At 41.9% G+C, this 25863-nt stretch overlaps 1 protein-coding gene across 3 annotated transcripts in view; it reads right to left on the bottom strand.

The window, feature by feature from the left end:
* LOC124152584 (fasciclin-1-like) overlaps positions 1–25863 on the bottom strand; it is a 142384-nt gene that overhangs the window by 96362 nt on the left and 20159 nt on the right. Inside the window, exon 1 of one of the 3 annotated variants that reach the window (XM_048395071.1) lies at positions 3314–4074. The exons of 1 other annotated variant lie outside the window; for it this stretch is intronic. In XM_048395071.1, the coding sequence (XP_048251028.1) occupies positions 3314–3427 (114 nt within the window). In that variant the 5' untranslated portion in view covers positions 3428–4074. Of the gene's footprint in view, positions 1–3313; positions 4075–25863 lie in introns of those variants that run through there. One more of the 3 variants, XM_048395069.1, reaches the window with a different exon arrangement.

Below are 25863 nucleotides of genomic sequence, written 5' to 3'. Positions count from 1 at the left end.
TAGAGAAAGACGTGCTTGGGACGGGTCTTTCACTTCACAACAGTCATTGTCAAAAACACACGTTTCTTTACACGTAAATCAAACAAATTTGTGCCAGAAACAAATATATCTTCCTAGCACAAAATAACCCTACACGCATTCTGAACCTACGTGTGTTGCAATAGAACAAGGTCCAGGAATCCCTTTATTTGCAATAGGCTGAAATCGACAGGTGCCTATTTCAAGAAAGTAATGTACATTTCTTTCACCGTTTAGCGTCGGTTTCTACCTTGACTATAGAGAGCAGATGTTAAGCTATTTAAATCTGGCTGTCAATATCGGACGCGGGGTCGGCACGGAGACGAGGATATTTATTCTACAAGCGTTGCTCTCGAGCATCGTTTTGGGTTGTGTCTAACTAGCGTTGCACGGGTGAATGGGCTCTTAGAAAAATCATTGCTCGACAGGTCATGAGAGAGCGTATGTTCGCGGCAGACAAATGGAAGGAGTATTCCCGTATTTGGACATTAATAATGTATAAAACATACAGGTTACAAGCGTCACTTGAGTTTAATGGAAGGTAGCTTCAGTTATGCACGACACTGATAAAATATGAAGCGATGGGAAGCGGATGATGACACGTTAATTCAATTTCAGCATCATTCATTTTTAATTCTTTTCTTGAAAATATCTTTTCAATATAATGCCTTTCAAAATGAATGTTAGAACACAATACAAAATCCCATGAGCATCGCATTTAATGTCTGTGGATGACAGTTAAACACTATTCTGGTTTATCGCGAGTTTTGTTCAAACCTGAGTGGGTTGGGGGTGGGGGGGGGTCGGGGGGGGGACTTTTTTATCTTTTTTACGAAACAAACATGGTTCTTATATACCCTGTGACCTCTTGCGACCGCGTGCCCTGAAGTATGAATAGACAGGTCTCAGGGCATGGCGGACACAGTCAGCTGGCCCTGTAGATGTTGCACACTAGGAATAAAATGGCAAAGACATTTACTTATATTTATAGTGATTACATTTTTTTTTAATATAATGGGCGGGGCTTTTAGAAGGGCGGTCGGGTCTTAAAAAACAAGTAATTGATTGTCATAAGCCGAATTAATAGCAAAAGAAACCCTCGAACATATACATGTAGATATGCATAATTCATGGCCTGTTTGGTACTGTTAATTGTTATGGAGTGTGATGTATTGTTGAGTAAGATGTATCGTTGAGCTTCGTGGCAATCAACAACGTCAGAATGGCGTCACGCCATACACCATGTTCAACAACCTCTCATATCAAAACTATCGCTGTTTTCAATCAATAAATCCTTGTGTACAATACAGGTGACAAGGTCCCCGGTACGTTATGCGTATCGTACAACCCGGCTAAGAAAGGAATCGGATGGCAGGCTATGTGACTGACCAACTGGTTGCATTCCGTCCCATGGCGTTGTAGTTTACCTGTAATCAGCACTGGAATACCTGGTACAGACTGGATTATTTCCAGGTTGCCGTGATACAGCTGGAATGGTGCTGATTGCGGCGTCAAACAACATCCACTTACACAGTAAACAGATAATTCCCTTCATACAAGAATGGCTGAGTGAGTGAGTTGTGTTTAACGCCGCATTGAGTATTTCAGTAAAATAGCAGTGTGTCGTATTGTAGGAGAGCCCTATGTTATTCAGGTCTTAGACAATCATATGTACCATTTGTAATGTTTTGAAGAATGTTAAATAGATTTAATAACGTTCCTTTATGTATGTGAAATTTTCAATATCAATGTTGCATAAGTGTTCAATGGCTCAACATTATGACGATATGGCTGAAATATTGCCGATGTGACTTAAAATTTCAACCCACATACTTACTCATCTTTATCATCATGCTTCATATGAATGATAACGATCCATGTGAATAACAATACTTATCTATATCATTATATTTATAGCAATGATGCATGTGTATAAAACGTGTCAGGAAGATCACATTTTATTCATCAAGCCGTTTCACACATGAAATACCGATTGTCTAACAGTTAAGTAATACTTAGAATATATACCATAATTGATACATGTGTTTATTTTACATGGATAGTATAATATCACAGCGACACAAATATACATTATGTATTAAAATGCTTCTGAACAAATAGATATGAGACCCATTTTCGAGTTCACAACATCAGCTTTTTAGAGTACACTCCAAATGTGTATCTCGCCGTACTTTACCTTTGATCAATGTTCAAGAGATTGACGATAATGAGGGGACATTGATTATTAGCCTGTGAGAAACAAGCTGGAGGTTAATCACCCGTAAACAAGGAGATGGCGGGAATGAAGCAAGACTACTGGCTATAGAAGGTTCCCCTGATACCGGCATGTGTGATACACATGCGATAGATGCATAGATGGAACGGACCATTTGATATGAGGGGGGTAGGGGGTATCGAAATAAACAAGTTGCTCCAGATACTGTTTGAGAAAAAGATCATACCTCAGACTTTTTTACAAAAGAAATTGACTGCCACAAATAGATGTATGGTTGCCGGGTGCTTTCAAAATAATTATTAAGGCACATAGATTTAATAAAAATAATATCGGATTTTGTAGTTGGTGTTGAAGAAATATCCAGTCTCCATAACCTACCCCCGCCCAATCCACACACACACACACACACACACACACACACACACACACACACGCGCGCGCGCACGCACGCACGCACACACACACACACACACACACACACACACACACACACACACACACACACACACACACACACACACACACACACACACACACACACACACACACGCACACACACACACACACACACCACCCCCGAGTATCCAAAACCGTCGGTCCCTTAGATAGTTGATGAAAGAATGACCTTTTTTCAATATTAAACCTTTAAGGTATCAGGGGGCTGTATATGGTTGTCTTAACGTGTTGATCACATATTGTGTCACCTAGACTATATAGACACATGCAGACAAACATCAGCGTAGATAGTATGCAAGTATTTATCACAGCTAGCAGGCACTGGTTATATTATATTCGGCTATGTCGAAGGTCAACATTTGCGTTATCCATTGCCTCAATGCATTTGTCATATTACTTTCTATCTCGAACGTCTTGTCACACTGTCAACAATCACAATAACGTAATCGGTATTGTAGGAATGTGTTTAAATACGGTGTAATCGGCGCAGATGGTTGTTAGGTATATACCAGTCAAGTGATGAGACACGCAGCACTTAGCAGTTGGCATAAACACACAGTAGCACTCACTGTGTGATTGACAACTCGGAGTGCTTGCACCTACCTTGTGTAAGGAGAACTCGTTTTTCACCACATCCCAAAGTGTCGTGTATCCATGGCAGAAATTACAGCAAAGTATCCAAACCAACAAGGTTACGTTTCCTGAATATCGTCCCATTTTCACCAACTGTCTTTAATTTGCCTTGGAAATCACTGAACACTTCATATCTGGCCGCTGTCGGTCGTGATGATTTCAAGCAGCACAATAACACAGCTAATTCACTAACACTTCACACTGTATCGAACCGTTGCACACATTAACGAGTAAGCTGTATGTTGAGGTGTAACGTCGTTGTACCGTCGTTGTGATGCGGTTGTAGGTCCCACAACTATTAACTGACAATAATACTCAGACTGTCAAATCCTCCGGGGTATTGATTGATAGTTGCAAGCTTCACCTCATTAGTCAATTTGTTCATATATTCATCACTGTCATCGTTTGCAACCCTCCCCTTGTCTATTTCACGGTCAACCACCCACACGTATGACGAGTGCTCCTGGAAATGAAAACTCGCTAAACAACTTTTGATTGAACCAAATATCAACCGAAGTGCTCGACCATAAAGAACTACTCCGTAATCAGAACGTGATAATATCACATAGAAACATGTCAATTTCACATAACATCATGTCGATTTCGTATAAATCCCATATCGCAGCGGTGGCTTGTATAAACCACGGTGATGTGTATTTCACATACACACGTGTCACTGCGCTGTACACACTCAGGAGCTGATGTCTATTTCAACTGGTTTCAGCCACTGCGGTGCTGGTATTGCTTGACTGGGAGCGTGACAATGTAGCCGCTCTTAACGTGTATGTGTCTCTAGGAACGGGGGAGGAAGGTACGCGCTCGAGGGGCAAGGGGCCTACGTGCTTCCTCCGCGAGAGGAAGAACGGGGCATAGTATTGCACCCTAACGCATGTTCAGGGCGCATGCATTATGGGGACGCATGAACACAGTAAGTAACGTCTTTCGGAAAATGTGGTGACGCTTAATGAGCAGCTAATGTGATGGGGAATGAGTTGCAAGGATGGGCAGAATGGGAATGGTTTGGAGATGATAAAAAATACATCCGTAAGCGGCCGAGAAAAATGAGAGGTTGAATATTATTTTACATATTTTAAAGTGAAATTTATATGATTAATGTTTGTCTTGGAAGCATGGTCGTATGGTTAGTTTCGATATACAGGCAAACAGGTATATAGTCACAGTATTTGTCCATATAGCGGGGATTCCGGATAGACGGGAGCCGGACTAACAAGGTGTCACTATATAGGGATTGCATGAGGGCGGTGGGGTGGGGGGGGGTTTGGTGGAGGGATGTGTTAAAAAACTTCAGTCTCCGCCCTTACGGTCCAAGGCTTGAATTTTGGAGATTTATTTTGGCTGGACCAACGAGGAGTCCATGCTTATTCCACCCAAAATGGCGTAACGAAATCGACATCCGGTTCGTCAAACGCTGTGCAGATTTCGGTCTATGGCAGGATTTGCAAAGCATATGCACGCCAACTTACCGTCAACAGATATTTTTTTTCAAATCTGTTCATGTTTGTAATCACGGTGTGCTTACCTGATTTGATTTACTTTGCGAACTAAGACCTGTTTTTTTACAACATGGATCTTGATTATCGATCAGATCGTCTTGAGTGGGCGCCGCCATTTTGTTTGAACCAAATGAAAGTGATATGAGAGGTGGAATCTGATTGGTCATTGGAGAGACATAGAAGGGACATAACTCGAAATAACCACTGGTGGCGCTACGATCGAGCCCAGGCATTCCAGGCTAGTTCGGCAAGGGTGAGAAATGGACACCCACAGTCAGTCAACTCCTTTGCCTTGGGAAGATGGGGATGTGGGTTGGGAGGGGGTGAGGATTGGGGGATGGGGGTCACGTGGTAGTTGAGAATAGAACTGTTCTAAATACGCATCATTAAAGCAACAACATGACATGAACTGTAACACGTCATCTATGGACAATAAATAGCAGTTATTATTAATAATATTTATGATAATGATATGTACATTTATACAGACAGTGTAGGATGTCAGGTTCGACACGGCCCCCAGTTACCTGTAGTTGTAGTCAGAATTTAAGCGGCTTCATTGATCGGGATTGCATGCTTTTTGAGTTGCTATATGGCTGAAATAATGCCGATGCGATGTTAAATTTTAACTCACTCACTCATATCATTGGTGACTTGGTGAATCGTTGCTCTTAATATCTATCACTGGTTTATCTGGTCCAGACTCAATCAGTCCGCCTTCATATAGCTGGGATATTTTTGAGCGCGGCATTAAACAACAAACAAACAAGCAAAGCAAAGCAGAGCATTTTTAAAGCGCCACTTCCACAAAATCCTTGCTTGAAGCGGTCACAATTATTACTCCGTCAATGGACCAGTGTTATTCCAATTGCATTCGCCCCATGAAGAACTGTTGGAATTGGCCTTCAGCGACCCATGCGTGTTGTAAGAGGAGGTTTACGGGATTGGGTGGTCAGGATCACTGACTTGTTTTGATGCATGCTCTCTTTTTTTGCAACACAAACAAAACTCAAATTGCTTTCTTTACTCCCTGGGGAGTATACACAAACGTGATCGTTTGATAGCACACAATCAGATATCGGACAGGGCCTTGCAGCTAGCCACCTAATCCACTCCGCTTCATTTTGACACCCGATTCATATTTCTGTTTACAAGATAGAACATAACAGTCCTATCTTATGACTCGTGCAATGATTATAGGGCTTTGAATAAAGTTTACTCAGGATTACAACGAAAATTAAACAACAATATACAGACACACTAGACATAGATTTTAAAAAGATGTTTCGCAAGTTCATATCGTTTTTCACTGGTATAAAAACACAACATATTCGGAGTCAATAAAATTTTCAAAAAGTTTCTTTTCTAAATTCGTCGCCGAATGCCTAAAATTCTTGTTCCCCCACTCAAGGCACTTGGGCTTGAAGAGTTCCACATTGGTAATCGCTTTTGAAGGAATATTACCAGAGCGAAGCTCCTCGAGAGTAGGTCCGGCATGAGCGACGAATAAAGGTTACTGTGTAACTTACTGAGACTGAAATAGATTACCTATGTCAATCAAGGTTTGCACGTGGAATCCGTGGAAATCGTGTGACAGATGCATCCATTTGTGAGATGGGGGTAATCGGAACGGTATATTTCTGTGTGACGTTTGTTTCGGTAAGTATGGGTACTGCCATGTGTACAATATCATGGTTAAGTGTTTAAATGCGATAGGAATTTCTTCATAATACCGCCCAGGTACAAGACGATCTTGCTGGAAACTCGATACGAACACAGGGAAATTATCAGTGAACCAACATGTTTGATGGTGAAACTAGGAACTACGATGTTACAAATCGTTACTCCCGTAGTTAACTCTACAGAATTGTATGGTATAAAACATCGTTCACACATGACCATCTATAATATATCGAATTAACCGTATTTCGAGACAAGCGGAGTGGTGATATTAGTCACGGATATTAAAATTACGTCGTCGTGAACAGTGTATCGAATTAACCGTATTTCGAGACAAGCGGGGTGTCGATATTAGTCACGGACATTAAAGTTACGTCGTCGTAAACGGTGCATCGAATTAACCGTATTTCGAGACAAGCGGAGTGTCGATATTAGTTACGGACATAAAAGTTACGTCGTCGTAAAAGGTGCATCGAATAAACCGTATTTCGAGACAAGCGGAGTGTCGATATTAGTCACGAACATAAAAGTTACGTCGTCGTAAACGGTGCATCGAATTAACCATAGTTCGAGACAAGCGGAGTGTCGATATTAGTCACGGACATTAAAGTAACGTCGTCGTAAACGGTGCATCGAATTAACCGTAGTTCGAGAAGTGTGCAGAGTATACCGTGCCAGTGCGGAATCTGCCGGACATTTAAGCTCGAGATATCCGTTGTTCGATTGTCACTGTATCTTTCAAGGAACAACAGTGAACAGGGAATTGGTGACGATAGAAATAGTATGGCGCAGCGACAAATTCCTCAGTAACTAATACGCATCTTGTATCGTCTGGCAAAGCCGACATACAAATCCGTCAGGAATCGTGTACCGCGTATAAAAAAATGTCACCCACATACTTTTTTCTGCTTCACATATGTTTGCATAAAAGGGTTCTAGGCACAATAACTTCCGTCTTATATTACAGCTCTCCAATGTCAGTCTAACTGGAAGCAAGTTAGGTGAAATCCCATCCGCCGGGGCGTGAGCTCAACACAAATTCAGTTAATCGGAAAATGTTGAAAACATGAAACCTTACTCTGTTGTTGTCATCTGCAAATACACTGAAACATTCGTTCATCCGGACACTGCTGTTCCCAGGCATACCGCCTGTATTAACGTATCACTGGATCAACGAGTCACTGGCAGAGAGTAGTGACTCACGTAAACAGTAATTGTTCTGTTTATGGGATTTCCTGATTAACGGGGTTACACTGTGCTGAAATGTTCGGTGGTCCGTATAAAGGGGATCGGTTGCCCACAATGGCACTGCTTACATCATATACCTACTGCCCGCTACATCAGTAAACACCCAAACCTCTCGTGTTATCTCTTAGTCTTATTATTCATATACCGCATTGATTCCGGGAAATAGGTACCATCGTCTCTATTCCTCCAGGGCGACTTAAATTGGGCTCGGGTGTACAAAACGAATATAGCAATAGCATGGCAAACCAGTGAATTGATAAATCAACTCGTTGATTGTGCGTCATCGTACCAAAACGATCATGTGCCACGTGTTAGTCACTGGATTGTCTGGTCCGGATTCGATATCAGACCGGCGAGAGAGCTGTACAAAATGCTGCCTACCACACAACACACGATCCACCCACGTCGGTGGAACGAGAAGTGGTAGGGTAGCCCTGTGCTTAAAGCCTACATGGTAACACTGAAGACCGCGTTCGATTCCTTCATGGGGACAAGGTGAACCAAGTCTAGGTGTCATCCGCCGGGACTAATGATTACCAATTATCAAACTATCGATGCATCGCAATTGCAGTGACTCGATCACAATGCACCTACGAATGTTAAACTGGTAATGATCGGTTGCGCGCTTTACTATCGATATCGATGGAAGTAATGATTCCAAACATGATTACTATCCATTAGCTTTGAATCAAAATACATCTTGTTAGAAAACGTATATATTTTTATCTCTGAAAAAAAGTCAAAGTTCAATTCCCTGACAATCTAGGACATTTTGACGTAGCTTAACGCAAGGAGTGAGTGAGTGAGTATGGTTTTACGCCGCTTTTAGCAATATTCCAGCAATATTACGGCGGGGGACACCAGAAATGGGCTTCACACATTGTACCCATGTCGGGAATCGAACCCGGGTCTTCTGCGTGACGAGCGAACGCTTTAACCACTAGGCTACCCGACCGCCCCCTTAACGCAAGGAACCAGCATAAGATGGATGAGCTATCCACCACAGTATCACAATGGTATTGCAATAGGTGTGCCTAATCTGAACAGCAAAAGAAACTATACCGAATTAGTTTTTTATGTAAATGAAAAAGTACTTACAGTAACATTTGATTATGTCTATTTAACTGCAACAGTTTCTAATTTGTTGCTAGGTAAGTTTGTGTAAAAGTATTTTTGTTCAATGAAGACGGGTGAGAAATGAATTTGCAGCCACATGACCCCTAAGATATTTGAAGTGTTGTGAATGTGTGCCGAAAAGTCAAATGGGTTGATTTTCAGATGTCAAGGATACCATCTGCAATTGTGTATTTTGCGATTTTTTAAAAAGTTGAAATTAAATTACATTTTTAAAAACTAAAGTGTAGAAGTATTCTTTGAGTGCTGGCAAAACGCCAATACAGTATATTTAATATAATATCGCTGACAGAAGATAGTTTCAATTGAAAATCAAACATACGATAAAAATAACTGGGAGGTAGTCTAGCGTTTCTTTGTCTCCTCTGTTTACGTCACCGCAACGATGGCAATTCTACCGCAGTTGTAACACAGTCTTCGATATTCCTCCTGCCTCATTCCATATTTGTGAGAATTGCAGGGAATATTTCTTACAATCACTCACTCTTTGATCTCTGACACAGAACGCATGATGTTATCAAGGATCAATGTCCAATAGACATCAAGCCCCAGGCCGTTAAACATAATGTTAATTATTCACCAAGTGTTGACACCTGAGACTGATTATAATTCATTGATTACAAGACGAAGCAAAAAATCTAAGCTTCACCTTCGGAAATATCGAGACGATTATGTTTACATATCAGCGAGTAAACACGTATTGAAATGTTGGGTGGCATTATTTGCCACAGACGAGTCCTGTCACGGCTTTTGGCACATCGGGTATCGATCTGTATGAATAGCTTCTCTACATGTAGCAAGTTGCTGTATTCCGGTGATGAATAAGGATGATGAAGTTATCATTACACTTAAATATTATACGATAGGAGGATGCTAGTAATGCTCTCTTACAGCCTAAGTTGATGAGCACGTGAATCTCGGACCCCAGACAATGTAAACAGGCTGAATTATTTATTTCACATTTTATCGAAGAATTTCGATTTCGTATTTGTGTACACGTCATGGACATTACCCCTTTAATGTGTTATTGACAAAAGGTTTGGTGGTGGAAAACTAAAGAGTTTTACAATCAGGATACAGATCGTTCATGTGAAGGAGCTTGACGGTGATTGTGGTCTTGTATCCCGGACCAAATAAAACAAAAAAAGAATCCAACTCAAGTCTAGAATAGTTTTGCAAGTCTAGGTCGCCTCTCCTGAAATTAAGGAATATTCTGGGCTCCATTTGGATTCTTTGTTGTAGATATATAATTTTTACATTAAGATTACATCTTTTCTTGGACTAAATGTCAGTCTGGAGTGACTGAGACAACAAAATACCAAATGGCGAATCAGTGCTTCACACAAAATGTCAATGATATTTTATCTTATCAACTTGCGAAATTTGTTTTATGACATTTATTAAATTTCGCAAAATGTACCAATGATTTTGTTTTTTGTTATGTGTTTGTATTAAGGCTCAAGTAATGAGGGACGTCAGTGGTCCAGTGGGTGTATTGTATGAACCATTGCCGGGGTGCGCCGCTTGAATCTTGCTAACACTGGTGTAATAATCTACACACTTACTCACTCATTCGTTCTGTGTCATCGTGCCCTAACGGCGCGGATCGCTGCTCATGCTATCAACCACTGGTTTGCCGAGTTCAGATTCGATTATTGAGAGGTCGACGTTTTATATAACTTGAAATGTTATGCTCACTCACTCACTCACTCACTCACTCACTCACTGAAGATTCTGGGGTATAATAGGTCTTCAGCAACCCATGCTTGCCGCAAAAGGTGACTGCTTGTCGTAAAAGGCGACTAACGGGATCGGGATCTATGCTCATGATATTAATCACTGGATTGTCCACTCACTCACTCACTCACTCACTCACTCACTCACTCACTCACTCACTCACTCACTCACAAGAAGAATGTGAAAATATGACTTTGAACCGAATCAACTTGACGGACCCACAGACCACCTGACACAGTGTTCGTGTGTGTACGGCAAGGTAGACACTGAGGCCGGTCGTTGTTTAGTTAGCAGAAAGTCACACACAAGTTCTCTAACAAGCGCTTACAGGGGCATTAACTCAAACAAAGAGCGTCTGTGGCAACGATGCTGTCCACATGTTGGCGAACACGTGTGGGAACGACGTCCCCGAGCAGTCGAGGACCAAGTCGGTCAATGCATATCTTCACATATTTCTGTGACACGTTCCAAAACATTTTTTTTTAAACTGAAAATGGCTTTTTTAGTTTTGAAACGAGACATTTTCAGCGCTGAGAGACGTTTTTGTGAGAAAGGAAGTTGGATAATATGGAGTTATGCCGCACGTTGAATTCATTATAGCTGTTCGTTTTCTGTAAGTTGGTGTGGCATATTTCATGTTGAGGGGTCTGTTTATTCATCTGTAGCAGCCTCCAAGTGTTACAATAATGTCGCTGTTAGTGTGGAACATATTAAATGGTCAAAGTCAGTTGAATTGACTCCTTGCTATCAAAGGCACTGGAGAAAGCTTTGTGATTGTCCAACTGTTTTCACAACTGAGGGAGAGTCTAAAAATCCATTCGGGCGGGGCGGGCAGAGATTGGGAGAGCGATAAGGTGTGCGAATATTTCATCAAGGACGTTTGTTTTTGTGTTGTTTAATGCCGCACTCAGTAATATTCCAGCTATATGACGCGGTCTGTAAATATTCGAGTCTGGACCAGACAATCCAGTGTTTGGCATCATGAGCATCGACCTACACAATTGGGATACGATGACAGGCATCTACTAAGTCAGCGAGTCTGACCACCCGATCCCGTTAGACGACTCTTTCGACAAGCATGGGTTGCTGAAGTCCAGTTCTAACCCGAATCTTCATGTGACTTTTTTCTTGTGTATTACTGACTGAGTATGGTTTTACGCCGCTTTTAGCAATATTCCAGCAATATCACGGCGGGGGACCCCATGGGCTTCACACATTGTACTCTTGTGTATTAACACTTAAGTAATTATATCACGACATAGTGTCAACTTAGGAAAGTTTGTTATTCTCACGCTGGAATCGTATTATTTTGGTTTAACGTCGCCTTGAAAAGTAGTTCATTTATATCACTGCTTGATTTCATGAGAAATCCCGAAGTGATGCACGTCTTTGACGTTTACCACTTTGGTGAAAACCAACGAGCAGGGGTATGGTGCTGACGAACCATGAACCAAGAAACATAATCAACGGAATCTTGGATTCGAACCCACGACCATAGGGTTACACCTAAGGGACGTAACTCTGCAGAGCGAATTGGGGGCCTCATCCGATATGGACATACACACTACAACATCGGTAAGTTTAAATCCATCAACTACATCATTTAAGAGAAACGTTTTTCGCACAATGATTATATATCGACACTTCTTTTGTCTCGATCCGACGTGACTCGATATATGTTCGATTTTGTAGGTACCACGAGGTATTTTCATTCTACTTGTATAACACTTGAATATTTTGTTGACAGAAACAAACGGATCGTGTCAGCCAACAGGAATTCTTTTAAACCGAATAACCATTTTGTCGACAGGTGTAATGTCTCATACACGGACGCCTCCACCATCATCAACATCTTTATCTCAGAATGTTGCATGTGTATATCGAGATGCACATCGACACGTCAGCTATGCGCCAAGCGAGTCTGCAACCTCTTAGTGTAGTCTCAATGTGTTTGACACGTGGTTGGGGGGGGGGGGGGGGGGGGGGGGGGTGGTGGTGTAATCTGGAACTCTTCCCATCTCTCACTTAGATGCAGTACGTAACCTTTCAGGGGGTGAGGCAACCTTTCCATCGCAGTGATCATCTTTTAGAAGCGATACCCAACCTGTTTATCTAACACTGACCAAAGGAAGAGCAGTGGGTCTCATTTGCGCGCAGTGCACATTGGACGGTACTTGGGGTCTAAAATCTGACCTGTGTGTGAGTGTGTGTGTGCGTGTGTGTGAGTGTGTGTGCGTGTGTGCGTGTGTGCGTGTGCGTGTGCGTGTGCGTGTGCGTGATAGTCCTTCGTTTTTGTTGGCGGAGGAGTTGGAGCACGGGATATTGTTTCAATTTTCGTATTGTGAGAAGCCCCCCGATGAACATAATCTATCAGTATAATTATTCTCACGCCAATTCCATCGTCCCTCGACTACAGGTAGAACATTTTTATAATTAGAAAACACGCTTTTGTTTCGTCGGCGCACATTGTCGAGAATTCGTTAACATATTTTTATCTCTAATTAGAGATAAACGGTATTATTTTACAGTTGAGTCCGACCAGCAGGGGACATTCATAGGAAACAGGAGATCATAAGATGATTCGGCGGCAGAGCCAAATGTTGAATGTAAACTCGTCCTAAGTTTATGTAACTGAACTCTGTTTTGTGTCGTAAATAGGATATGGGTAGACACACTATATTTAACGACCTATAGAGTGCTAACACTGGCTATATATTACGCTATATGAATACTTACCTTGACAATTATTATTAATAAAGGACTAACATCTAACTATGTAGTCTAAACAAAAGCATGTTGTTTTACGCCGAAACCAGCAATATTATAGCTACATCATTGCAGTAAAGGCTCGAGGCTGGACAATGCAGTGTGGTCGTTGGTAGCATGAGGATTCGCCCACACAGTTCGACAATATGACGCTGTAGTGAGTGAGTGAGTGAGTGAGTTGGGTTTAACGCCGCTAACAGTATTCCAGTTATATCGCGGCGTGTCAGCTTAATGTGGGAGATACGCACGAAGTGATGCAGGTCTCAGACGTTTACCACTTCGGTGAAACCCACGAGCAAGGTGATAGTGCTGACAAACCTAGAAACATAATCGGGGTGAACCGGGATTCGAACCCACAATCACAAGTTTCTGGCGTGCCAAGTGGCGCAACTCTGCAAAGCGAATCGCGGCGTCTTAGACGACTGGGCCACCCGTGTCCCCCTTGACGCTGTAAAACCACCCGACATCTTGGTCACCTCTCGGGGCAGTATGGAGAACTTTGAGGACTATTCCATGTCGAGACCACCGTGAGAGCTATACAATATGACATACTTACACTCGCTGTATGTGACCACCTATAAAACTTACATTGACAATTATAACAAACTCGTTATATAGCAGAATGTACGAATGTTCCTTAACGCCGCCGGGATCAATATTCTAACAAAGGTCATATTTAAAATTACACTTTCCTGGTAAAGTAGAAATTCTAATCGCCAGAATACTAAGTCATCGATCTAACCAACCCAGCCCCCGAGACTCTGTGTGCTGACGAATAGGTGCCTCACTCTGGGAGCCTGCGTTCGAATCCCGGGTAGGACTCAACCCCAAAAAGTACTAGAATTTGGACTTTACTGAGACAGTGTAATGCCAAAAATAACCTTTGTTATATTTGAAAACTTTCTAAAAGACATTGCAACATTCCAGCTGTATGACGACACCATGTATATAATCGAGACTGGAACACGCACATTGGATGTGAAGATTTACCCACACCGTCTCATTACCGTTACACACAATCAGGCAGGTCACAAAATGTACATAAAAACGTCAACGTCAGAGAATAATCAGTCTCGGCTGTCTGTCCAAACAGATCCATTGGAAGCAAAAGGCAAACTAGTGGTGGCAGTTATGAGAATCGATCATTGAATTTTTTTAAGTCGGCGATGACACCTAAAAAACAATGCTAAATACACACACGCACGGAAATATGTACAGCGTGCTATAATTATGTTGTATGACACAAGGCGTCTCTATATGATAATATGTTATATAAAGACACATAGGCGTATCGCTATAATTATTTGATATGCAGTGTAAGATCCCGTGCTACGCGCGACCACATGATGCCTGCCGCCATGACACCAGAATCTTGAATCTTGACATCCACCACCATAATTCAAACCAGCCCGTGTGGGAACATCAATTAATGCCATTACATTTATATGAAGTTGTCTGGCGGGCCTAATTGCAGGCGTTGAGTTGGGAGTGTTCCTGCTGCAGCGACAGTAACGGCTCAATTATGATAGTGATGGTCTACAGCGGGCAACCATCCACCCCCAGGGATAGGACACCCTCACCTGTTAGGAAATTATTTATATACCACACCCACTGACTGGACTGCGTTAAACTACCTGACGTAATTTCTCAAATCGGGCGTCTTCACAAAGTTGTAAATAATGATATCAAGAGACCGCCTCCGTGGTCTAAAGGTAGAGCGTCCGCCCGGAGAGCGGAATGTCCAGGGTTCGATCCCCGACCGCGTCATACCAAAAGACGTTAAAGATGGTACTTGTTGTTACCCTGTCTGGCGCTCGGCATTAAGGGGCTAAAACAAGGACTGGTCGGCTCGGATTCAGTATACTGTGTCTGGGTGGGGTATTCATGTTAAACTGCGGCATGGTATCTCAGTGAGCTACCACTGTAAATCGGCATCAGTCCGGACTAGTACAAGCAGCCACACAAACACACACACGTACATGCACGTCGCTATATAAGTGCAATAATCTTGGACGCGACGTTAAACCCCATTTCACCTCACCTCACCTATGATATCAAGGCGTTACGCACTCACTCACTCATAGGTCTGCGGCCGGGCGCTGTTATGGATCAAGATGACTTGCGTCTTTTTTCATAAGCTTTTCTTTCGTTTTCAGTTTTAACGATTGACAAACTTGACGTGTTTAAAGAAGTCCCTTGCCTGAATCATGTCATTCTGGATCTAGAGGCATAGGCCAATATACAGGTCTCGACCTCCGCTGAGAGGGCCCAGAAAACACATTTGAAAGGATTCTGTTTTTATGTAAAGAAAAAGAACTTCCAAAGCCCGTTATAATATTTTGCGATATAAAAATAACTCCCATAATCCATTTTATTTTAACGTGATATCTCAGAAGTATAAGACAAAGTAAGTCCGTTTGTCAGAGCAATGGCAATGGCAACAATGTGTTATTGTTGTACGAAGATGACAAGGTTTCTGTTTAATTTGAAATGTGTACTAGCCCACGTTAACGAGTTTCCTAAAATGGCCATTAATGTTTGCCGCTTTTTATGTACAAACTGTTTATATAAAGACGTTTAGACAGACACAGTAAGGTGGACTTCCTGTTAAACGGGATCCAGGCTACACAACCATACAGACACGCGCTCTCTGAGCTACCGCGCGGCTCTTGGGTAAATAATGTATAACTCTCGTAACATATTAAAAATAATAACTGTGAAGAACCTGATATCTGAAGATTTGTATTTCTGGGGCATGGTGGCCAGGGTGGCCTGAGTTATATCCCTTACTCGTGCCAGGATCCTCCAATTACAGAATTGACAAACTTGACGCCGAGACAAGAACGTAGGTTTGTGGTAATTTCCTTTTTCTTACCGCCACATCGCTTTTTTAAACCCATGACTAAATCAAAACGTTGAGTTTTTTTCAATCTAAACTTTTCTATTTTTGCGTTACGACGTGAACTCGCCACTCCTTGTGTTACCTTGACGCAAATCACTGCATTCTGTGTTTGGAAAAGTAACTGTTGAAAATAGACCCTGTTCACCAAATAAAGCCAGCTACGAAACAACATCATGGCGCGTGGTGATGACTTGAAACCCAGAGGGAATAACGCCCAAAACGTCTGCTTGTGAAAAAACAATTAGCTCTTTAGAACATCGATTAACAATACTTTACCAAGTGACGGATTGCGGTAGTGTCCTCGCAAACTGACTATGCACTAAGAAGGTACTTTGATGTACTGGTGATATTACTAATTGTTTTCTGCTTGGAGTTTCAAACGGCCCGTCGGGACATAGATATTGGCCGTGTACAGCGGCTGGTCTCTTTACTTATCGGTCCTCCGCCATGTTGGACAATGTCCCTTGTACGGTTCAATCAATCAAACAGCCATCAAAGAAAACCAGAGACTTAGAAGCGTTGGGACATATCTATCATGAAATGTAACCAGCTTATGAATATTACATGATATAATGTGTAATATCTTGGTTCCCACACGCGCGTGCCCCGAGGGACGGCAAGCGAAATTATCTGGTCACGTGATCGCGGAAGGTTTACACATGCGCCCGCCGTGGAAGGTACCAAATATAGCACCCCAAATTCTGGCAAGAAACATAATCGATTGTGTTTAATTACATGTTCTAAGACAAATATGGGGATAGCGTGACCGTGGGGGGCACGTGCGGGCACATTTCAAGATACTGCGGGACTGTAAAGGACGTGACAATCTTACTGAAATAGACTCCCAAGGCGCGCCAAAGCTTTAATAGCACGTTAATTAATAGAGGGATATATCGGCAATAATCACCGATACTGTCTGATAGCCGAAGGGCCCGTGGGACTCCTGCTTAGAAGTGGGGAAATCAAACGTAAGGGTCGATATTTGCCGAAGGGACATTTTTTCATCGCGGAGGCTTATCCTGTTGCCTGGCGCATTATTAAAGTTAAATCTGATAGTGCAGCTCTTGCGCCAGGTTTACGCCCTCCCTCCGATATGTGATTAAGGATTGTTGTATTTACGAGGGAGGGTGGTCCAAAGATGTAAGCGATTGCTGTTACTGCGATGCAAGAATTCCTGTCTACATTCTGCTTGCTAATTGGTTTTAAAGAAGTCCCTTGCTTGAATCATGTCATTTTAGATCTAGAGGCATAAGCCAATTTACTGGTCTCGACCTCCGCTGAGAGGGCCCAGGAAACACATTTGACAGGTTTCTGTTTTTATGTAATGAAATTAATTTTCCAAGTCCGTGTTAATATTTTGCGATGGAATAAGATCTCCCATAATTCATTTTATTAGAGGCTAAAACTATCCCCGCAGGCCAGGAACGTGATATCTCAGAAGTATCGGACAAAGTAAGTCCGTTTGTCAGAGCAATGGCAACATGGCATTATTGTTGTACGAGGATGCTAAAAGACGTTTTGATAGACTCACGTGTATGTATTTAAAGAGTTTTATCTGATGACACTGTCGCCCAGCAGGCATTACTGTTGGGGTTGCTGCTATATTGCTGTTGGTGTCGTTATTGCTGTTGATGTCGTTACTGCTGTTGGTGTCGTTATTACTGTTGATGTCGTTACTGCTGTTGGTGTCGTTATTGCTGTTGATGTCGTTACTGCTGTTGGTGTCGTTATTACTGTTGATGTCGTTACTGCTGTTGATGTCGTTATTGCTGTTGATGTCGTTACTGCTGTTGGTGTCGTTATTACTGTTGATGTCGTTACTGCTGTTGGTGTCGTTATTGCTGTTGATGTCGTTACTGCTGTTGGTGTCGTTATTGCTGTTGATGTCGTTACTGCTGTTGATGTCGTTATCGCTGTTGATGTCGTTACTGCTGTTGGTGTCGTTATTGCTGTTGGTGTCGTTATTACTGTTGATGTCGTTACTGCTGTTGATGTCGTTATTGCTGTTGGTGTCGTTACTGCTGTTGGTGTCGTTATTACTGTTGATGTCGTTACTGCTGTTGATGTCGTTATTGCTGTTGGTGTGGTTACTGCTGTTGGTGTCGTTATTACTGTTGGTGTCGTTATTACTGTTGGTGTCGTTATTGCTGTTGGTGTTTGTATTGATGTTTGTATTTCTGATGATATTGCGGTTGTTGCTGCTGCTGTTGTTTTGGTGCTCATGTTGGTATTGATGCTGTTGGTGTTCTGTTGGTATTGATGCTGTTGGTGTTCTGTTGGTATTGATGCTGTTGGTGTTCTGTTTGTATTGATGCTGATGGTGTTCTGTTGGTATTGACGTCTGTATTTAATTGAATACTAGCACTGCAGTGTAACGACAAAATGTGATTGTGATGTCGACATTTAGAAATCACTCATCGTATCGAAATGAAAAATAATAAATTACCTTCTGGATTAACAAGGTTTCTTTGTCATTTGATATGTATACCAGCCCACGTTAACGAATTACCTGAAACCACTAATGGCCATGAATGTTTGCCGCTTTTTGTGTACAAACTGTTTATATAAAGACTTTCAGACAGAAGCAGTAAGGTGGGCTTCCTGTCAAACGTGATCTAGGCTAGACAAGCATACAGACACACGCGCTCTCTAAGATGCCGCGCGGCTCTTGTGTAAATAATTTATAACCCCCTTAACATATTAAATATATAACTGTAAAGAACCTGATATCTGGAAGATTTGTATTTCTGGGGCATGGTGGGCAGCGTGGCCTGAGTTATATCCTTTACGCGTGACAGGATCCTCCAATTACAGAATTGACAAACTTGACGTCGTGTTTTTCGTATCATCTGATTTGGACGTCAATCTGACCCCGAGACAAGTACGTAGGTTTGTAGTAATTTCCTTTGTCTTACCGCCACATCGCTATTTTAAACCCATGACTAAATCAAAACGGTTTTTTTCCAATCTAAACTTTTCAACAAAAAAAACTTGTCACTCCTTGTGTGTTACTCTGACGCAAATCACTACAGTCTGTGTTTGGAAACGTAACTGTTTCTCCAAATAAACGCAGGTACGAAATTCTGATAATACATTATGTGTGATTGAGTTTAATGTGACTGTGAGGAATCTGATATCTGGAAGATTCGCATTTCTGGGCACGGTTTTGTCCCTTACCCGTGCCAGGATTCCCTCATCACAGATCTCAAATCCGACCCCTGTTTGTGATCACTGGTTAGATGTAATCATACCGCGGGCTTTCTCAAAGTTCTTCATCATCGTCATCACTTCGGGATATCCGGGTATTACTGTAGACGAAATACTGTACTTGTAAGCGGCGTTATGTCCGCTCACAGCGGTGTGTTGTGATTGCAACTCGCACGTAGGACAGTAAATGAGGACAAGCAAATAAAGATGTCTGAACCATATTGCCCTTTCCGATGTCTTGAATGTGACATTCAGTTTCTGGAGACTGTTATGGCCGTTTATACTTGATGGAGTCACGTCTCATTCACGCTCCATTAATTCACAAACAAAGTGCTCTTGAAATACCAGCAGAGCTTTTATATCAATGATTTGTTTTTCTTTTCGGTAAATTGCATTTGCCACACAGGAAAACACAGTCGTGCTATATCACCATGGATTGCAGAGGCGGGCACATCAGTGTCAAGCCAAGTACTGCTGACATGTGCAAAAACTATCACGTGACAGCTGAGGCGTCTCAATCACAGACACGTGACAGATGCTGTTTCCGTAACATAAATCACTGACCGGATTCTGGACATTCCACCGGTCAGCTACTGGTCACTTTGGGGGCAAATTGGGAAAAAATGGTCATTGATTCGATATTAATTAGCTCCATGCACGTCGGAAATTTCAGCGCGTGTCACACATTCAGAACAATTCTCGCGTAATTACAACAACCCATGGAAAATCGGCCCTCATTTACATCATTGGAATCCAATTATGTCTGTAAAGTAATACCCGCGTGGGTAGGAAATACAATTTTGTTTACAATTATGAAACATAAACCACTTTACCCACACACAACACTATCTCATTTACCTGAGTAGGAGCCTAACAGCTAGCAACATTAACAGCCAGAGTTGTTTTTTATAAGCTTTATCGGAAATGGAAGGAAAATACAAAGCAGTGCACTTTTTAAACAGATAACACATAGCTGCGATAACGCGAGAGAAGCCATAGCTTCTATCTGAATCCGTATATGAGGAAAGCTACCGTGAAAGCTTTATCTTAACACAGGCCCGACAAAACTCACCCTATGCATTCTTCTGTTTTTATTTCCGTAATGCGTATTTTTTTTATAAATTTCCGTTATGAATTATTCTTTGCTTTATTTCCGTTCTGCACTTTTGTTTTGATGGCTTCATTAAAACTGTGCATCCGTTACGTGATGTGCATCCTCGAAGAGACGATACTGTATGTCTGAGTTGTGAAATTTGTTGCTGATGAAAACAACAGCGTTAGTGATAAGAATGGCCTGGTCTCATGAGTCGTCTTTATCAAGAATGTTTGATATTAAATGTTTATGCGTAATTGTAAATATATTTCATTCCTACTGTTTTATAATATACCGTTTTTACCACTTTTCCGGATTACTTATTTTGCAATAGGTCGGTCTTGGAAAAAATAATGAACATTTATCATTTGAAAAAGACAGTTTCATATTCAAGAAAATTTATTCTGGAAATCAAAATTATCCATTGGAGGAAAGACGAACAACTGTGGTTGTTTTTGTTTCCCGTTTTGACCAAAACTGCCGGGCAGAAATATATACACTTGAAAATTGAATTTGACTAAACACTACAACCATTATCAAAACGTTACAAGGCTGAAGCTAGTCAAAGAGATACTGTAAACGTAAGGTCAAAAACACATCTATGATATCCGCATTAAATATAACTACATCACCATCAGATAACCATTTGTTTCATATCCAACCGTATCAAACATGGATGTATACTTTCTTTTGACCGTCAGTTTACTTCAAATTTTCTGCTACTGAAAGATTTTTTTCTGACTGAAATTAATCTTTCTGATTAGAAAAAGAAATCAAAACTGCTCTGAAAATTTTCATTTCAAATTTGTAAAATGTTTTTGTCGCGGATCCCTACTCCAGGTAGGTGGTGTTTCGTCGACGAAATAAATCGCTGTTGTCATTTAGTTGTCTGCATTGAAGACATGATTATACGCACGCCCGTAAACGCATCGCATGTATATCAACATCACAGACAATTTTCGTGTGTTTTTTTTTACACTATTGAAATGTTTACGTTCACTAACAGCTTGGAACTGTATGCCTGGAATTACGTGTCTGCGCCTCACATGACGGCGATGCCCTCACAGATCAACGGGTCAGAGAACGGGCGCTTAATAGTCCAAGGGACGTAACTCTTTACTTTGTCGCGCGGTACGCGATCAGTTGCTCTGCTTGGGTTGGGTAGAGTTGGACAAGCCATGTTTATATTTCTGAATAACTTGGAATGCATGGTGCTGATTGAGAACATTATTCGTTTTCCGTTTCGAGTTTAAGTTCGATAAATTAAGATATCATCATTTAGTACATTCGGCAAAGTGCGGCATTAAACAACAAAACAAACAAACAATTAGGCTGAGACAGTATTTTCTCATTGTATTACTCCTGTTGCTACTATTTGTGTTCCACTGGCGATCGATGTGAACAAATTTTATGTTGTCGATGTAATGCCAACCGCTCATGAATAATGGGCCAATAGTTCGGTTAGTCGAAACTCTCCAAGCCAAATCGGTTAAGTCTAGTGTGTGTATCCCTCTACTTGAGTTGAATTTGGATACCCGTGAAGATCCGGGGTAGAATATGTCTTCAGCAACCCGTGCTTGCCGTAAAAGGCGACTATGCTTGTCGTAAGAGGCGACTAACAGGATCGGGTGGTCAGGCTCACTGACTTGGTTGACGCATGTCATATATCATATCGTATCCCAATTGCGTGGATCGATGCTCATTGATGTCAATCAATGGTTTGTCTGATCCATACCCGATTATTTGCAGCTGCAATAATGCTGAGTGCGGCGTTACACCATAAACGTCATACACAGTCGGCTTAGGGCTGCGTAAGGACATGAGGGGGGTGTGTGTGTGTGTGTGTGTGTGGGGGGGGGGGGGGATGTGTTAGTGGGCGTCGACCGCGGGCTTCAACCTACACAATAACGGTTGTTTGTAAATCAAGACAAACGTTATAACTGACATTGGTCGCCAGTGTTTCTAAGCCTCCGTTTCTTGTACTGGCAACCATATAGATGTCGTTATCTTCGTGGGAGTATATAGGAAGATTAAATGGCCTTTATTATTGTATATCTAATTCGATTTATTATTTGAAACTTTTAAAAATATTTGACGCTGTTTTCATATCATTTTTAATTTCGTGCTATACATGAACTCTGAGTTTTATGTCTTTCCTCCCTCTACCCTCCCCACCCAACCAAGATTCGTGAATGCCACGCCACGCCACGCCACGCCACGCCACGCCACACCACAACACGCCCCGCCACGCCACACCACGTCACACCACGGCACACCACGCCACGCCACGCCACGCCACGCCACACCACACCACGCCACACCACGCCACACCACACCACGCCACGCAACACAAATGGTCTTCCCGTTATATATCGGGCATGCAAGCAGAATGTGGAACTGAGAACGTTTTTGTCGACAGACCGGTGATCCTAACCAATGTGAATTTGAGATTCGAACCTTCAACCAACAGATCCGGGGCGGTACTTAGACCACAGTACATCGGAAACAGACACGACAAGATATATATCTCACAAAGAAAATGTGTTTGCTTGTTAGTTGTTTGACGCCGGACTCAGAAATATTCCAGCTAATATGACGGCGGTCTGTAAATAATTATATAATCGAGTCTGGACCAGTCATTGATTGGAATCATGAGCATAGATCTTCGCGATTGAGATGCGATGACATGCATCAACCAAGTCCTCTAACGACAAGCATGGGTTGATGAAGACCAATGCTTGTCGGAAGAGGCGAATATAAGACACGATTTATTATAAAATATTTTTACCAGGATTTTCTGGAAGAAAAATTGTTTTTATAAAAATTCATGGCCCTCGTTTAACAAGACCCCTTACACACACCGTTGCACTCCTTATTCCGTGTACATTCTATTTCGAATATTGGCACCCCGTATTCCACGAACCCCTTTCATGTCTATTTTGATATCAGCTGATTTGAGCATGCACTGATTGTCACCAAGCCTTTGAATCGTGACATTAGTACAACATACAAAAGTAGACGACAAAAAACAAATTTAAACATTCTCTTTGTTTTGTATCGATCCTGAATATTGTAGAGAACAACAGCTGTGAGGCCCTCACTGCTTTGATCTGTGATGGCGATCCCCCAGCCTTAACATCACTGTGCACAAGGGGTGTGTATATATACAGACGTATACACGGGGGGGGGGGGGGGGGGGGGGGGGGGACTCTGTAAACAGCGGCAAATGTCACTACAAGAATAGGTGATGTTCTGACTGAACGCTCGGGAAATTAATCGACCCCCGTAGTGCCTACCTCGCACTATGTTTACCATTCTGAATATCTGCTGAAGATATTGTTCTGTGAAAAATGTCACGTCACCAGTAGCTGTGTTATATGATTTCATGGTGAAATGTACACAAATATACACGACCACAGCGTAGTGCTCACGTCTCTTAAGATTTGTTTGTTTGTTTGTTGTTTATAGGCGCACTCAACAATATTCCAGCTATAGTACGGCGGTCTGTAAATTATCAAATCTGGACACACAATCCAGTGATTGACATCATGAGCATCCATCTACGCAATAAGGATACGATGACATGCATCAACCAAGTCACCGAGAATGACCACCCGATCCCGTTTGTCGCCTCTTACGACAAGCAGGAGTTGCTGAAGACGATGCTGAAAGTCTCTAAATACGAATTGTAACATTTATCGGTTTTATTCCGAATCAGGGAAAGTGTTGGTCTCAAATGTTTAGAAAAAAACGTATCAATATTCGTAAATACGTGTTAGATCACTTTTTCCAAATCTTTAATTAACTCTATATATCGATTGCATAAGAAGATGTTAGTTTTATGATCATATATTAATATAATCTTATCGATACTACTCGAATTACAGAAAACTCAATACATTGCCGATAGCCCGCAGATAGAATTTAGAAGTTTCACTGAAATTGTGGTTACACAAGTTAGCGTGAAAATGGCAGCCGTTTAAGTACGGATATCACGAATCGTACAACTCGAAAGAATAAGATCGTTACATCAATTGCTAATTCGAACGATACGTTCGTTATATAAGGAGTTAGTTGTATCCATGTGAATTTCGATATAATATATAGTTCTTCCATATTTAAGATGCTCGTATATTTATAAAAGGTGTTTGTTAAATCAGTAGTTCGTTGTATCAGTATTCACACTATACACGTTACATGTTCATATGTGGACACCTAGCTTAATTAATTGAACATGTTGGTTGGTTGGTTGGTTTGTTGTTTATTGCTGAGTGCGGCGTTAAACAACAAACCAACCAACCAACCAACATGTTCAATTAATTAAGCTAGGTGTCCACATAAGGGCTGTCGTAGCGGCCTCGTCATGATCGTCTCTCTCTCTCTCTCTCTCTCTCTCTCTCTCTCTCTCTCTCTCTCACTCTCTCACTCTCTCTCTCTCTCTCTCCCTCTTTCTCTCTCTGCCCCCCTCTCTCTCTCTCTCTCTCTCCCTCTCCCTCTCTCTCTCTCTCTCTCCCTCCCTCTCCCTCTTTCTCCCTCTCCCTCTCTCTCTCTCTCTCTCTCTCTCTCTCTCTCTCCCTCTCTCTCTCTCTCTCCCTCTCTCTCTCTCCCCCCCCCCTCTCTCTCTCTCTCTCTCTCTCCCTCCCTCTCCCTCTCTCTCTCTCTCTCTCTCTCTCTCTCTCTCTCTCGTTCACTCTGTAATATCACCTCGCCACTGTGCTCCGAGATGTGCTGTGAGCGCTGGAATAGATGGCGAAGTCGGCACACATCGTGTTGTTTCGAAACAAGACTATCGCGTTTGTTTGTTATGAAACATTATACGTTTTAGGACAGGTAAATTGTTTGATTTCTTAAAAGTTGACGGTTGACAAAGTTGACACATTGTACGGATAACAATTTATAATAAAGAAGTTTCTATCAATAAATCGTGTCTACATTGTGTAAGGAAAGTGGTGCTACACAACGAGGGAAGTAATTTTGAAAACGCTGCGACCATCTCACGTGAGGAGTTTCAGCAATAGATAATAATTAATAATGAAAAGCGCCGTATCTTAGTGAACATGGGTTAATGCGTGTATAAACCCTTCAAGCATGATAGCGTCGTCGAATGCATTTAATTATATTGATTATGACTGTCTCTATTGTTCAACTGAAGCCAAGGTCGAGTAAATATCGTTTAAGTTGTCCTCACAATTGATCGCTCGCATGCTTCACATCACTTAAAGATTCACGAATGAATAAA

Source organism: Haliotis rufescens, unplaced genomic scaffold (assembly GCF_023055435.1).
Source record: "Haliotis rufescens isolate VD_foot unplaced genomic scaffold, xgHalRufe1.0.p SCAF_14, whole genome shotgun sequence".
NCBI lineage: Eukaryota > Metazoa > Mollusca > Gastropoda > Lepetellida > Haliotidae > Haliotis > Haliotis rufescens.
Note: the sequence above shows the minus strand (reverse complement) of the source record. Positions and strands in the feature narration are given on the sequence as shown.